The sequence below is a fragment of the Clytia hemisphaerica genome, unplaced genomic scaffold (assembly GCF_902728285.1).
Source record: "Clytia hemisphaerica strain Z4C2 unplaced genomic scaffold, Clytia hemisphaerica genome assembly, whole genome shotgun sequence".
NCBI lineage: Eukaryota > Metazoa > Cnidaria > Hydrozoa > Leptothecata > Clytiidae > Clytia > Clytia hemisphaerica.
In genome coordinates, this window is record NW_027103794.1 from 144,053 (window position 1) to 157,615 (window position 13,563).

Below are 13,563 nucleotides of genomic sequence, written 5' to 3' on the forward strand. Positions count from 1 at the left end.
CTCTCTTGGCTTAGTGACCAATTAAACCAAAGATACACCGAAAATAGATTATTTGCAATAAAATAGGAGACAGAGGTGTTCAGAGTTTGATATACCGTTAATTCCTGCAGTCGTTATGAAGATATTGACAAGTTAGATTTGATTTGCTGTTAGTGTTTCATAGTGGAAATCAAGTTTGATAGACGTGGAAGATACAATATTATCTAGTCTGCCATCAACATCAAAATATATTGATAATTTTACGTAGTTGAATATTTTTCAAAATTTAGGGTGAAAATCGCGATTTTCAGCACTTCCACTCTATTTTAAGTTTTTAATGGATATTTTTACTTGGAGGGTTTAGTGGCTTCCAAGCAAAAGCCCGAAGGGCTAGAGGCGAATCTTTAACCTTTCTAAGGTAAGAAAAGGTGAAGTCTCATTCTATAATGAACGCCATATTTGTGACGACGGCTTGAATTTAGCGGTTTCCTTGTTTTCGAGTGGTGTATTTTTTGGAATCTAGTGGAAGATTTTACTTTCAATCCGCGACGCTCAACACGCCGCGCAATTTAGGTAGGATTAGTGGGGGCGTACGGTTTTTTGGAATTGCGGATATCTTTTTATGACGAAGATTTTTTAAGACGACCATCAAATGGCGCTTGAAACGGACGATCACGCGTTGTTCGTTGTTCCTCACGGGTCCTATCCGATGTGTTTTATCAAAGTCTGCTTTGAATTCGTTTCTGTCAATCTGAAATTCGTTTGTGACGGCAGATTCAACTTTTTTCTCCAGGTCTTGCAAACATTCCTTTTTCGTAAGTGGTATGTTTTCTAGTCTTAAGTCTGATTTCAAAACTCATCAGAGTAATCAGAGTAAAGCTGTACGTCCCAGAAATGAATAAAAGCATTTACAATCATTTGCGGCTTTTATTAAAATTTTGCGTAGAAAATTCCCTTTTTTTCAGATTTTTATAGAAGTGGTACGACTCGATACTTTTTTACGGAAACCCTGAAGAATTGGTACGACTCGTTACTTTTTTTACGGACACCCTGAAGAAGTGGTACGACTCGTTACTTTTTTTACGGACACCCTGAAGAAGTGGTACGACTCGTTACTTTTTTTACGGACACCCTGTAGAAGTGGTACGACTCGTTACTTTTTTTACGGACACCCTGAAGAAGTGGTACAACTCGATACTTTTTTTACGGACACCCTGAAGAAGTGGTACGACTCGTTACTTTTTTTACGGACACCCTGTAGAAGTGGTACGACTCGTTATTTTTTTTACGGACACCCTGAAGAAGTGGTACGACTCGATACTTTTTTTACGGACACCCTGAAGAAGTGGTATGACTCGATACTTTTTTTTACGGACACCCTCTAGAAGTGGTACGACTCGTTACTTTTTTTCCGGACACCCTGTAGAAGTGGTACGACTCGATACTTTTTTTACGGACACCCTGAAGAAGTGGTACGACTCGATACTTTTTTTCCGGACACCCTGTAGAATTGGTACGACGACTCGATACTTTTTTTTACGGACACACCCGGAAGAAACCCGAAGAAGTGGTACGACTCGATACTTTTTTTCCGGACACCCTGTAGAATTGGTACGACTCGATACTTTTTTTACGGACACCCTGAAGAAGTGGTACGACTCGATACTTTTTTTCCGGACACCCTGTAGAATTGGTACGACTCGATACTTTTTTTACGGACACCCTGAAGAAGTGGTCCGACTCGATACTTTTTTTCCGGACACCTTGTAGAAGTGGTACGACTCGATACTTTTTTTACGGACACCCTGAAAAAGTGGCACGACTCGATACTTTTTTTCCGGACACACTGTAGAGTTGATACGACTCGATACTTTTTTTCCGGACACCCTGTAGAAGTGGTACGACTCGATACTTTTTTTCCAGACACCCATGTACGAATTTTTTTTAGAAAAACCATGGTGAGTCGTACAAAGTTTATTATTATTTGTGTGTTGGCAGCATTGGTTCTTGTTGGTATTATAACAGCTTTGGTGGTCGTGTTGGATAAGGATGAAGATAAATCAAATGATGCAAATAAGGGTGATTTCAAAGCTGGTGCTGTAGCCTCTGATTCAACGCTGTGCAACCATGTTGGTAAGTCATTCTTTCCACATTCGTCTACCATTTTTATGGGCTAAAGTTTTATTCTTACATAAGTGTTCCCGTTTCTTATCAGACACATATTTCATATCAGGGCAGTGTCTGCCTATTATTACATTATGTTGATATAAGCAAAAGAGTGTTTTTCTTTTCCGCTTTCTGACCAATCTTGCTCCACATATGTGTCAATCCAATATAAAAAAGCTTTTGAATCAAAACTGCGATGAGTAAGCAAACGATATCACTCTTATTTAAAAACAAAACCTTAAATAAAATGAAATTAATTTGATACGATTTAAAGTCTATCTCAAAAGTATGTGGACACTTTAGTTTTTGAACATTTTATCAGCACCCATTCATGCTATCTTAAAAAGTTATACACCGTTGGAAAATGTTTACCGGCTTCAAATCCTACCTAGGAGATTCGCTTCTAGCGCTTCGGGTTCATACGTCATTGCCTAAAACGGCCAAAAATGACTTAGTCTGAATCGCAGACCTCTATAGATGTACTCCCTATGAAAAACTTTTTTTGCTAGAGGATGAGCAGAGGCCTAAAAATGACCGAAACAGTAAAAATAACATTGTTACATTGATTCAAAAATAACCGGGGTAGCCTTTTAAGTGATGAGATTTCGTATTCTTGGGTTTGATAGTATCAAATTTATAGTTCAATATGATTTAGACTGAGCTTCTAAAAGTTCCTGACGTAGCTCCTAAAAAGATTAAAGGTTTTACCGTCCCCTGGCTTCAATTTCTGCACGGGACTTTCATTTTTTTATTATTCAAATTCTACACGGAGCTATTATTTGTTTATTTTTAATAGATTATGCATCAGTTGTTTTTTCCCACATTCGCTTATCAGTTTGGGTGTACTGTGTTTTATAGAAACTTTTTCTTTATAGGAAAACGTATTCTCAAAGATCAGGGTGGCAATGCAGTGGACAGCGCCGTTGCTACTGTGTTTTGTTTGGGTGTGGTCAATTTGATGAGCCTTGGCATCGGGGGCGGGGGATTCATGGTGATTCATGACGCCCAGAAGAAAATTATGAAAGTTTACGATTATCGAGAAGAAGCGCCGGCTGGGTCAAGTGAAAACATGTTTGTTGATCAAAAGAATATGACCAAATATGGTAAGAATGGTGATAATGTATTGTCTTTTCTACGTAGACACGTGTTACTGGTAAATTTAATTTCACGAACGAAAATCATTGTTTAAAAACTAGAAAGTCACTGACACTAAAAAGATATTCTGATTTGATGCTTATGTTAAGTTATTAAAAGTTACTGTCTCTAGAAGGTAGCTGTTTTCACTTCAAAAGCTTTGGGAAAGAGTAAAAAACGTGTTTTTGAGCTGACGAATATACTGTTGACCCTCTCTAATTCGAGCTCAAACGATGAGTCTAATTTGCTCGAATTACAGAGAGATCGCCCTAACTATAGAAAGTGTTTTTAAGAGGGTTTAACCTTAATGAGGACTGAAAACAAGTTTGAATTACTGAAAGATTCGAATAATAGGAGTTCGAATCAAGGAGAATATTGATGAATTTTATGCTGATAGCATTAATATTTTTTGTAAAGATTCCTGGAAGTTTTTGAAGTATTTTTTCGGTTATTCTTTACCGTAGGTGGTCTAGCGGCTGGTGTTCCAGGCCAAGTTCGTGGGTTAAAATTAGCACATCACAACCACGGCATATTACAATGGAATCAATTGTTTAATGAGACAATCTTATTGGCTGAAAGAGGGTTTAAAATACACCCAGCGTTAGCTTATGCTATTTCTACGCTGGAAAAGGAACCATACGTTTCAGAAGGATTAAAGTGAGTCAAACAAATCTTCTTTTTCCCCTGTGAGAGATACTACTCTCAAATCCCTAATAGAAGGGGTCCGAAATTATTTAAATCTATTAGGTGAAGGAGTCCGAATAAAGGATGGAGGGTGGGTCCGAAATTGTATCTTCAAAACCCATAATATTTGATTTTTATAAGGTAAAACCAGGCTATTTAGAGAAATTCTGCGTCTGATAGCCGAAAATATTCTCGAAAATAAATAGACCGGGGGTTCCCAGTAGGATATAATACAGGACATAAATATAAATAAGGCAAGTTCGCTCTTCCCTTTCCCATCCCTCCCTGTGTCAAAGAATCGGTGGCCCTACCCACTTGGAAATTTTGCTAAAATTTCACCCTCTTTGGATAAAACTACCCAGTAGTGTTAGCTCCACTGTATAATTGACTTTGTTTTCATCCCCATTTGAAATTCAATGGTAAAAATTACACTCCTAAACCATCCCCACGGTATTTTTTGACTTGAAAGTAATAGAATTTCTATTTCAATTGGGATTTCGATAGATATTTTCATCCCCACTATGGAAGAAGTTCCACCAGGGCTGTGAGACAGGGGTGTAGGTTTTCCCTACATTTACCAAAGTCTACCAAATATGTTGTTTGAAATTAGCTAGGAGTTTTCGCCAGTTTTATTATCTACTTCTTTTGTCCGAAATGTCGAAATGTTGTTTACTAGAAAGTTGCCTCTAAAAATTTAAAATTTAAAGCATTTTTTCATCACGCCTAAGATATTGCTTTTCAAAGATGGGGAATGGCACTTAGAAAGTTGTCTTTTGAACTTCAAAATTTAGACCATGTTCACACGTTACGGTTCCGTTTCGCTCCGGTATAATTTTCGTTACGGATCGAGCGTGTTCATATGGTTTTCAGAGCAATAAAAAGGAGCAGTTCCGTTCCAATGAGAAAAGTGAAGCGAAACCATTTCGATCTGTTTTGCTTTTTAACGTCTTCTTTTTTGACTAGAACATGGTCTTAAAGCTCTTTTTACACCACACCTATAGAACATTGCTCTTTAAAGACGGGAAATGGTTAAAGGAAGGTGACCTGCTGATCAATAAAGAATTAGCCAAAACAATGAGGATCATACGTGATAACCCTGACGATTTTTATGTTGGTGACTTAGCAAAACAAATTGTCAAAGACATCAATGCAGAAGGAGGTATAGAACACGTTTTTTTATAAGAACAAACTATATGAGAACACAAAGCCCAAAAATGAGCACTGGTACTTATAATTAAATATAACCCATTCTTCCATGGGAAAATGTCAGGTGATGAACTCATTTTACATTTCTTTCTTCCAGGAAATATGACTCATCAAGATTTAGCAAATTACAAAGTGAAAGTACGTGATACTTTAAATATGACTTTACCAAACGGATTAACAATTCATGCGGCGCCAACACCCGCTGGCGGTGCGCCTTTGGCCATGATTCATAACATCATGTCAGGTAGGTTTTCATGACGACATTTAGAATTTTTCCCAGTAGGTAAAAGAATTTATGAAAGTCAAAATTGCACATCAATTTTCTACATTTGAATGAAAAATCAAGGAATGGAGGGATCAAAGCAAGAAGAGTGGTACCACCTTCTCCTACCTTCGGGAAGATATCTATCAATAAAGTTAAGTCGCTTCCGAATTTAGGCTGAGCAAATCCTTGACATTTTGTTATAATAAAACGCTCTTGAAGGATGCTTGTAGAATACACGCTCTTCTCACAGACCCGGTTTTAAAATAACGGGCTGAAAATCGATGGGAAAAGATGTTTTTGTAGCTTTGGGATATTAATATTATTGTTTTCAAGTCAGAAAAATTAGTGGCGATGGGAAAAATAGCACAATTTTCTGCAGTGAGGCTCTGTGGTTTTAATCATTTTCAGTGAGGACAAAAATTAGAGTAAACTTTCTACTAGAGACGATATTTCGGCCAATTTTTGGGATCTCACCGGGTCTATGAAAAGAGGGTGTCTGAATACTTCCGACTCTGGTTTAAAACTTATTTCCATCAATTTTTCAGGTTACAATCTCAAGGAAAATCAATTCAAAACAGCTGATGATAAATTAAAATTTTATCAACCATACATCGAGTCAATGAAATTTGCATTTGCACAACGTGGCTTGTTGGGTGATCCTGCTTTTCTACCAGAAGGATCTATTACAAAGGTTGGTTCTTCTCCCAGGGGGGGCACTAACCTTGAAGGCCGATGTGCCATTGGAGTTTGAAAAGTTAACCCTATCAGATATGAATGGTTGGAAAATTTGGGACGCTGTCGGAAAGAAAATCAAAAAAATGAATTGAAAAATATTCTAATTTCGACCCTGAAGATTTCCAAAATAACCAAAAGACGACCCTGTCAGATAAAAATGTTTTAAATTTGTAAATTTTCAACCTAAAAAAGGGACCCTGGCCAGCGGCACGTCCCTGTTCCCAATTTCGTCTGAGTACCTCCTCCAGGGCTCTTCTTTATCAAGAAAAATGAGGCTCAAAATCGCAAAGACAAGAACAATTTTAAGAGTTTGTAAAGGGTTTTAATAGTGAAAAAAAGAATTGATTTTATCCCATACCCAACTGACACACAGCATCATTTCAACGTTAATCTGACGTTATCAGACGTTGTGTGACGTCAAAGAAACGTTAAAAAACGTTGTTTGTCTGCTGGGTAGAAGTAAGTAAGAATAGAATAAGAATAATATAATATACTGTGAGTTTAGAAAAAAGACACTTTTTAGTATCTCCTTTAGAAATAAGGAATTGATGAAAAATATTTGCATTTTTTTATTCAAGTGGAGTTTGGGGAGGTCTCTTTTCTACTCTAGCCTGATACTGTATAAACATTCCCAACTCTAATTGACCAGTCTTATTCTGAATACGTAATAGTTATCGCAGAGCCCGGGGGGGGGGTACTTAGGCAAAATGGGTGCCGGGTATGTGCGAGCCATAAGGGTACCTTTTCTCATTCCTCAAAAGTCTCTCAAAGGGGTACAAATTCAAAAGTTAGTCTCTGAAAGGGTCCCAAAATCACGAAAATCAAAAATTTCTCTCTCAAAGGGTCACGATTTCCAAAAATTTTGACCAAAATTTGGTGAAAATCAAACCAAAATTTGGAAGAAATGGACTAAAATTTAGGAAGAAGTCTCTCAAAGGGTCCCAAAATCACCAAAATTTTGTCTCTCAAAGGGTCGATTTTCGGCTCGGACATACCCGTCACCTCGCAAACCTAGTACCCCCCCCCGGGTCGCAGAGACATGGATTATATTTTTCGAGTTCAGATTTTTCGTCATATTTTCTGAGCCTATAGGCGAAGAAAATACAGAAAACTCTGAACGAGAAAAATATATATCCAATATTGTACGAGTAAAAGTGTGATAACTAGTTTACACCAGGGATATGTTATAGCGGAGCTGGATAACGTCCCTGACATTAAAATTTGATATGAAGTTAAACTTTTTTAATTACTAATTCGTGAAATTTGGATTTCTTTTTAGCCAATGATTCTGCTGCTGCATTTATTGTTCACGATTAAAAACTTTTAATTATCAAGAGGGTCTGTAAAACATTGGTGAATGACAATTTAAAAAAATGAAAAACATTGTTTTTATTAGTAAAGTTATAAGAAATTTCTTCTGTAAAATTACAAATAGCTCCTTTTCATTTGAAATACCGCTCTACACCGCGGGGTGCCTCACTTTCTAACTGATATTTTCAGATAGCAAGTCGGTATGTCTGATTATGGAAAAAAATTCAAGTCAATTGAAAGAATATTTGTCAAAATATTTACATCCAAAATTTTTAAAGAGAAATCATGAAAGCTTCTCAAATTCATAACACACGCTGATAAAATTAGATTTCATTTACAAAGAAGCTTTTGGGGTATCTTTTGCAAATATTATTTTGATGAAAAGCGGGAACATCGTAGCAAAATATATGCAAACGTACTGCATGAATACTTTGTCTGCTTCATTTTTCTTATAAAAACAGAACACTCAAGGGGACAGAGATGGATTTCTATTATGACAGTTTACAATAGAAAAGACAAAGGAGCAATCCGCTAAGGAATTCTCGTCCTTCATCCAGCTCCGCTATAACATATCCCTGTTTACACGTACAATAGACAGCTCCAGGCTTTTTTACTCTTGCTCTTTAGGCACTGCTATAGGAGGCCACTAGTGACTTCCACCGGGAATTTGCTTAATCGTATACTTAGGGAATAAGGGAAATTTATTTGAGAAAAATTCACCCTACAAATGTTTGAAAAACCTTCCTTCATCAACCAGGTAGAGAAGAGATGCACAAATTTGACGATCGGTGATTTGATTCGTCAAAACAAAATCAAAATGAACGAAACGCATTTCAACGTTTCTTATTACGGAGGAGCCTGGGGAGAGAATGATTATGGTACGTCACACACATCTGTTTTCTCAAGTGATGGAAGTGCTGTTTCAACTACCAAAACTGTCAATTTATAGTAAGTAATATCTTCTTTCTTAAATATTGGCTTTTTCAGAAAAGCAACCGTATCCCTCTGTTGAAGAATTTTAACTTTTTGTGGCATACCCTCTTAGAGATTTCGCTGGTGGCAACTCTGATCCTCTTATTGAAATTAGAAAAAAATGGCTCTTCTCAAATGGGGTGTACGGTCTTTTTCTGGAAAATCCCAAAGTTTCAAAGTACAGAACAAGATAGAATATCAACAAAGCCCCCCAACAAAGATGTGCATTCACCTAGCTTAAACGGCAATTTTAAAACCCACCTATTTCAACAGGTCATAGCTTTCAGCTAAATGGCCCTGGTTCTTTTAAGGTAAGAGCTTTCTAGCGCTAACAGTAATTAGTATTATTAAGGCTCTCCCTATAAAACAAGAAAGGTTTTCATACGTACGATCAGTTAAAACGCGTAGGACTTTTATCCTTGGTTCTGTTTACGTTTTTTTTATAAGAACAATCTTATAAGAACACTGGGTTAAAAGAACCTAAAAGAAATTAGAATATTCTGAACTTCAGATTTCATTAATTTCTAAGGCGGTGCCAAATTAATTTGTTGTTTTACGGGAAAAGCTACCCGAAAAAGAGGGTCGGTCGGTCGGCGAAAAAAAATAAAAGTAGAATTTCACCTATAAAATCTCATAAAAAGGCAGCAAAAACTACTACATCTTGACAAAAATGCAAAATAGAAAATAAAAAGACACAAAAATTTCAAAATACCAAAATTTTGAAAATTTGGCAGTCTGTAAATTTATCGTTCTGTGAATCTTGGTAGTTTTACCAAGAATTTGAAATTTTTGAGTTTTTTTTTAATTTTCTATTTCGCATTTATGTCAAGATATATTTTTCTGCCTTTTTATAAATTTAAGTAAAGCTATGAAAATAGAAATGAACTACCAAAATCAATTTTACTTTTATTTCGAATTTTGAAATTTCAGTGTCGGTCGGGCCCGTAAAACAACTAATCAAATTGGTCTTGCCTAAACAACCATTTTGAATTTTTAAGTAAATGAAACTAAGCGTAGTTAGAACATCGTAAGATATAAAAAAACTGTAAATTTCAAATAATTAAGAACAGCCAAGATTGAGCCAAAATTTACTGGTTCTTATAAAAAAAGCGTGTATTTCTTCTTAAAAAATTTAATCGATATTTTAACTCAAATCCCTTTTAAAATAATTCCCTTATTTTGTTATTTCATTTAATGCTTTTACTACCATGTTAAAAACTTATAATATGTTCTTGTGAAAATGTATCGCACTTCACTTTGTTGCCAGAAGAAAGAAAAAATATTTACCGTGAACGTTTCTAATTTGCTAATTTGCTAATTTAACACTGAAAGTTGTGAAATCTTACACTGCAATGGCTTTTCTTCTTTTGGCTTTAACGATGTTATTATTCAAAGACTTTAGAATAGAACTGTTTTGTTTTGTTCAAATCTTGCTTCATTGCACGAGAAAGCTTCAAGAAAATTCCTAATATTTGTCCTTTTTGCTGTTTGGGGACTTTGAGGGCATATTTTGTAATTTCTCTGGGACTTGATGGTATGATCATTTTGTGACCCCCTTCTAACATTTGCTTTCATTTTTTGTTAGACCATTCCACGTGACATATATTTTTAGGGTGCTTGATAAATTTTTTGTAACATACCCGTATCGTGCATTTAACAGACCGGAGAAAGATTTCCCTTCCTTCATACCTATTTATCAGCCATAGGTTACTGTATCTCTTGAAGAATGCTTTTTTCTTGTAAGAGATAATCCTTCCCATGACCGGAGCAGGCCCTATCCAGAACAGTATTCATTATCCTAGGATAGGGAAATAACTGCGCTTACCCGACTCTACCAACTCATGCTCGTGATACACAGAGCTGATGGTATATATAGTTATATACTTGAACGACTCGGGAGTAAAGTACACCCTCGCATGGTCGAACCTGACAAGTATTAGCAGTCACGCTAAAGAGTCCATTCCATACTCTTGTATCACAGCATGGTACTCAATTCCCCTCACACAACATGGGTTGATCCGGGTACATTTACTTCCCAAGTGAATCACTGCACCGAGTGGGAACCTAATCCCGACCTCCTGCACGGAAGTCAAGACTGATAACCAATACACTTTTTTTTTTATAAGAACAATTTTATAAGAACAATGAGGCTCAAAAATGCCAAAAAATAAGAACAATTTAAGAACAATCCTGAGTCTGGAGTTGCTGAGTTTTAGGTAAAATAAGGGCCAAATTAATGAAATTAGGGTTCAAACCCGAAAATACCCCCAAATTTGCCCTAAAAATAAGAACAGGATAAGAACAATTTGAGGCTCGAAGTGCCAAAAAAATAAGAACAGCCGAGCCTCAACAAAAATTTACTGGTTCTTATAAAAAAAAAAGTGTACACTACCGCGCTTTTATCTTTCAAATTCGAAAAATTATTAGGTTTTCATGATACGAGATAGGGGTCAAAATTTCAACAAAAGTGAACCAGTGGTTATGCTGAAAGTGAACATTTTGGTTAAACGCACAAACCATGCACGTGACAAAATTGAAATTTTGCACACCGATCTGTCAATACCTATTACGTGATAATTTTTTTAGATAGTTTGTTCTTATAAAAACGTACTGCTTAAAAAAAACGTATTCTTGTAAAAATGGATTGTGTGTTATTCACCATAATTCCTGATGAAATTCAAATCTGACAAAATACTTTCAATAAAAGAAATCATGATATTTGAGAAAATATTCGCATAATCTGAAAACGTGCAATAGGGCGTGTGAGATAGGATATGCGTATTTTCGAAATCCGGTTCATTCGCCGTGTTAAAAAAAGCAGTGCAAACAGTTTTTGAAGTTACACGGTGCTAAAATAAATTGATCAGTTCAAAAATATCTTACCTTATTTCGTAATAAAATTTCACGAGTTGAATTGCCTTTCCTGTCACTTTTCTATTTTCTGAAATCTTCTGAGTATTTCTTTTTTCTAAACAACGATTTCAACACAACTTGGAAATTGAATTTGATTTCCAATTAAAAGTTAAATGTAAAAAATTGCACTCCAAAAGCTTCCCGACTGGATTTTTCGAAACAAGAGTCTTTGGGTCAACTCCGACTGCGATTGCAAGACTTACTTTGACCAGATTCTGGTGGGCGGGGGTCCCACCTGGACTATGAAAGGGATGTATTTAAAGATTGATCAAACCTTTTTGAAAGCTAGCCGTATATACTACTTTTGCGCTGGTTGTAAAAATTAACGTAGGAGGATTCAGAAACTTGTATTTTAATTATTTGATGATCAATTTGTCTATTTATTAAGTTTTGGAGGTAAAGTTCGTTCAAACAAAACTGGCATAATATTCAACAATCAGATGGATGATTTTTCTACACCGAATGTCACCAACGCATATGGTTTGAAACCAACCAAAGCTAATTTCATCAAGCCTGGTAAACGACCACAATCATCTGCTTGTCCTACCATCATTGTGGATAAAATTGGTGCAGTTAAACTCATTGTAGGTGCATCTGGTGGATCAAGAATCATTAGTGCAGTATCTGAGGTAAAGACACTACATCATAGATGATGAGATATACTGAGATAAAATTCACGGTGAAAAGTTATGTAATTTATTGAGATATTCAGCTTTTGATTTCCACTTATTGGAAAATTGCAGTTTGTCACCATAGAACCAAACACGAAATTCCACGAATTTTTTTATTTGCAAGGCCTAAGACATAATTTTGAAGTTCAATCAGACTTTGTTCCTTAATGTACTTCTTTTCACTGGCGGATTTAAGGTACGTCAGAAACATGGAAAGGAGTGCAACGCTCGTTAAAATACAATGAAATTACAATTATAAATCTCGCTTCCTCTGGTAAGTTCGACGTGGTCTAAAACCTGCTCTTTTCAAACACATTCTCAAAATCTGTTTTTTCCATAGGTTATTGCCAAGAAGTTATATCTGAAGGACATTACACTTCAAGATTCAATCCGATCATTCCGTTTCCACAACCAAGGACAACCCAACACGACATCATACCTAAAGAAATCCGATTATGAACCCGATACGACAACGGATTATACAATACCTGGTCAAGAACTCATTTACAAATTAACACACATCGGACATTTAGTTAAAGAAGTTTCGAGCTTAGCTGTTACTCAAGGGATATATGTTGACGCAGAAGATCATATTTTTGCAATGTCCGATGCAAGGAAAGGGGCGGTTGCTGATGGCTTCAACGCTATTGTTTATAATTCAACACACGAGATCAAAGTTTGAATATACGAGAAGCTAAAGATTACCAAAAACCAAAAGTTTTGTTTTGCTAGCAGTTTTTTTTGGGCGTGTACAAAATTTAAGGGCTGCCAGATAGATGCCACCCGATTTTTGAAAACTAGGAATCTACTTAGGTTTGAAACATTAGCAGAAATTAAAGAAATTTAGATTTCGGAGGAATTTTTGTGTTTTAAATTGTTTTGCAAAGTTTTCCTTAGGTATTTTGTGTTTTCGACCCTTGATAGGATATTGATCTGCCACACCCTTACCCCTTTTGCCTGGGAATCCTCATGGGTTACATATTGATAGTTGATCTAGTTGAAATTCGGATACTTTTTAAAGATGTTTGTGAATTATTTGTTACTTTTTTACAGATAATCATTTTTGTAGTTAAAAATAGTGTTTTTATAAATAAGGAAATAAGCGGCTGACGGTGGAGCCTGGAGTGCGGGCGTCACTCCCCCTTTTTCTTTCTGCACTAAATCTGTGAGAACGAATCCTGAGGCCAGCACCACACCTATTTTCAGCTCCCAGTAACTTACCACATAGATTAGATTGTGTAAGCTTTGCTTATAATTCGTTGGTAGTGCCTTTGAATTACCACGACTGAGCTAACCGCGTCAAAAACGTAAGAAGTCTGTCTCAATGGAGCGTTTTGCTAATCTAAATGTATAAAAACTAGGTAGGTCAATTGAGTTGTAATACAGGGTGTCCGAAAAAAAAGTATCGAATTGGAACATGATTCTGAGTAGAAGGTTGTTGCGTGTGTTTAACAAAATGTAAGAGAATATATATCAACACAACCACAATTGTTTTACAACAGTCATCGTGATTAGAAACAATTAACT

The 13,563-nt window shown here is 36.1% G+C and overlaps 1 protein-coding gene across 1 annotated transcript; it reads left to right on the forward strand.

Annotated features, from left to right (window-relative positions):
* Positions 1-322: 322 nt before the first annotated feature.
* LOC136806272 (glutathione hydrolase 1 proenzyme-like) lies at positions 323-12,720 on the forward strand (the record flags this gene model as incomplete). Its single annotated transcript, XM_067062827.1, is given in 10 exon segments — positions 323-397; positions 1,928-2,112; positions 3,021-3,248; positions 3,744-3,936; positions 4,965-5,122; positions 5,267-5,413; positions 5,980-6,125; positions 8,238-8,428; positions 11,754-11,994; positions 12,377-12,720. Coding segments are annotated over 9 exon segments (1,824 nt in total). The 5' UTR covers positions 323-397; positions 1,928-1,934.
* Between the last annotated feature and the right edge of the window lie 843 nt (positions 12,721-13,563).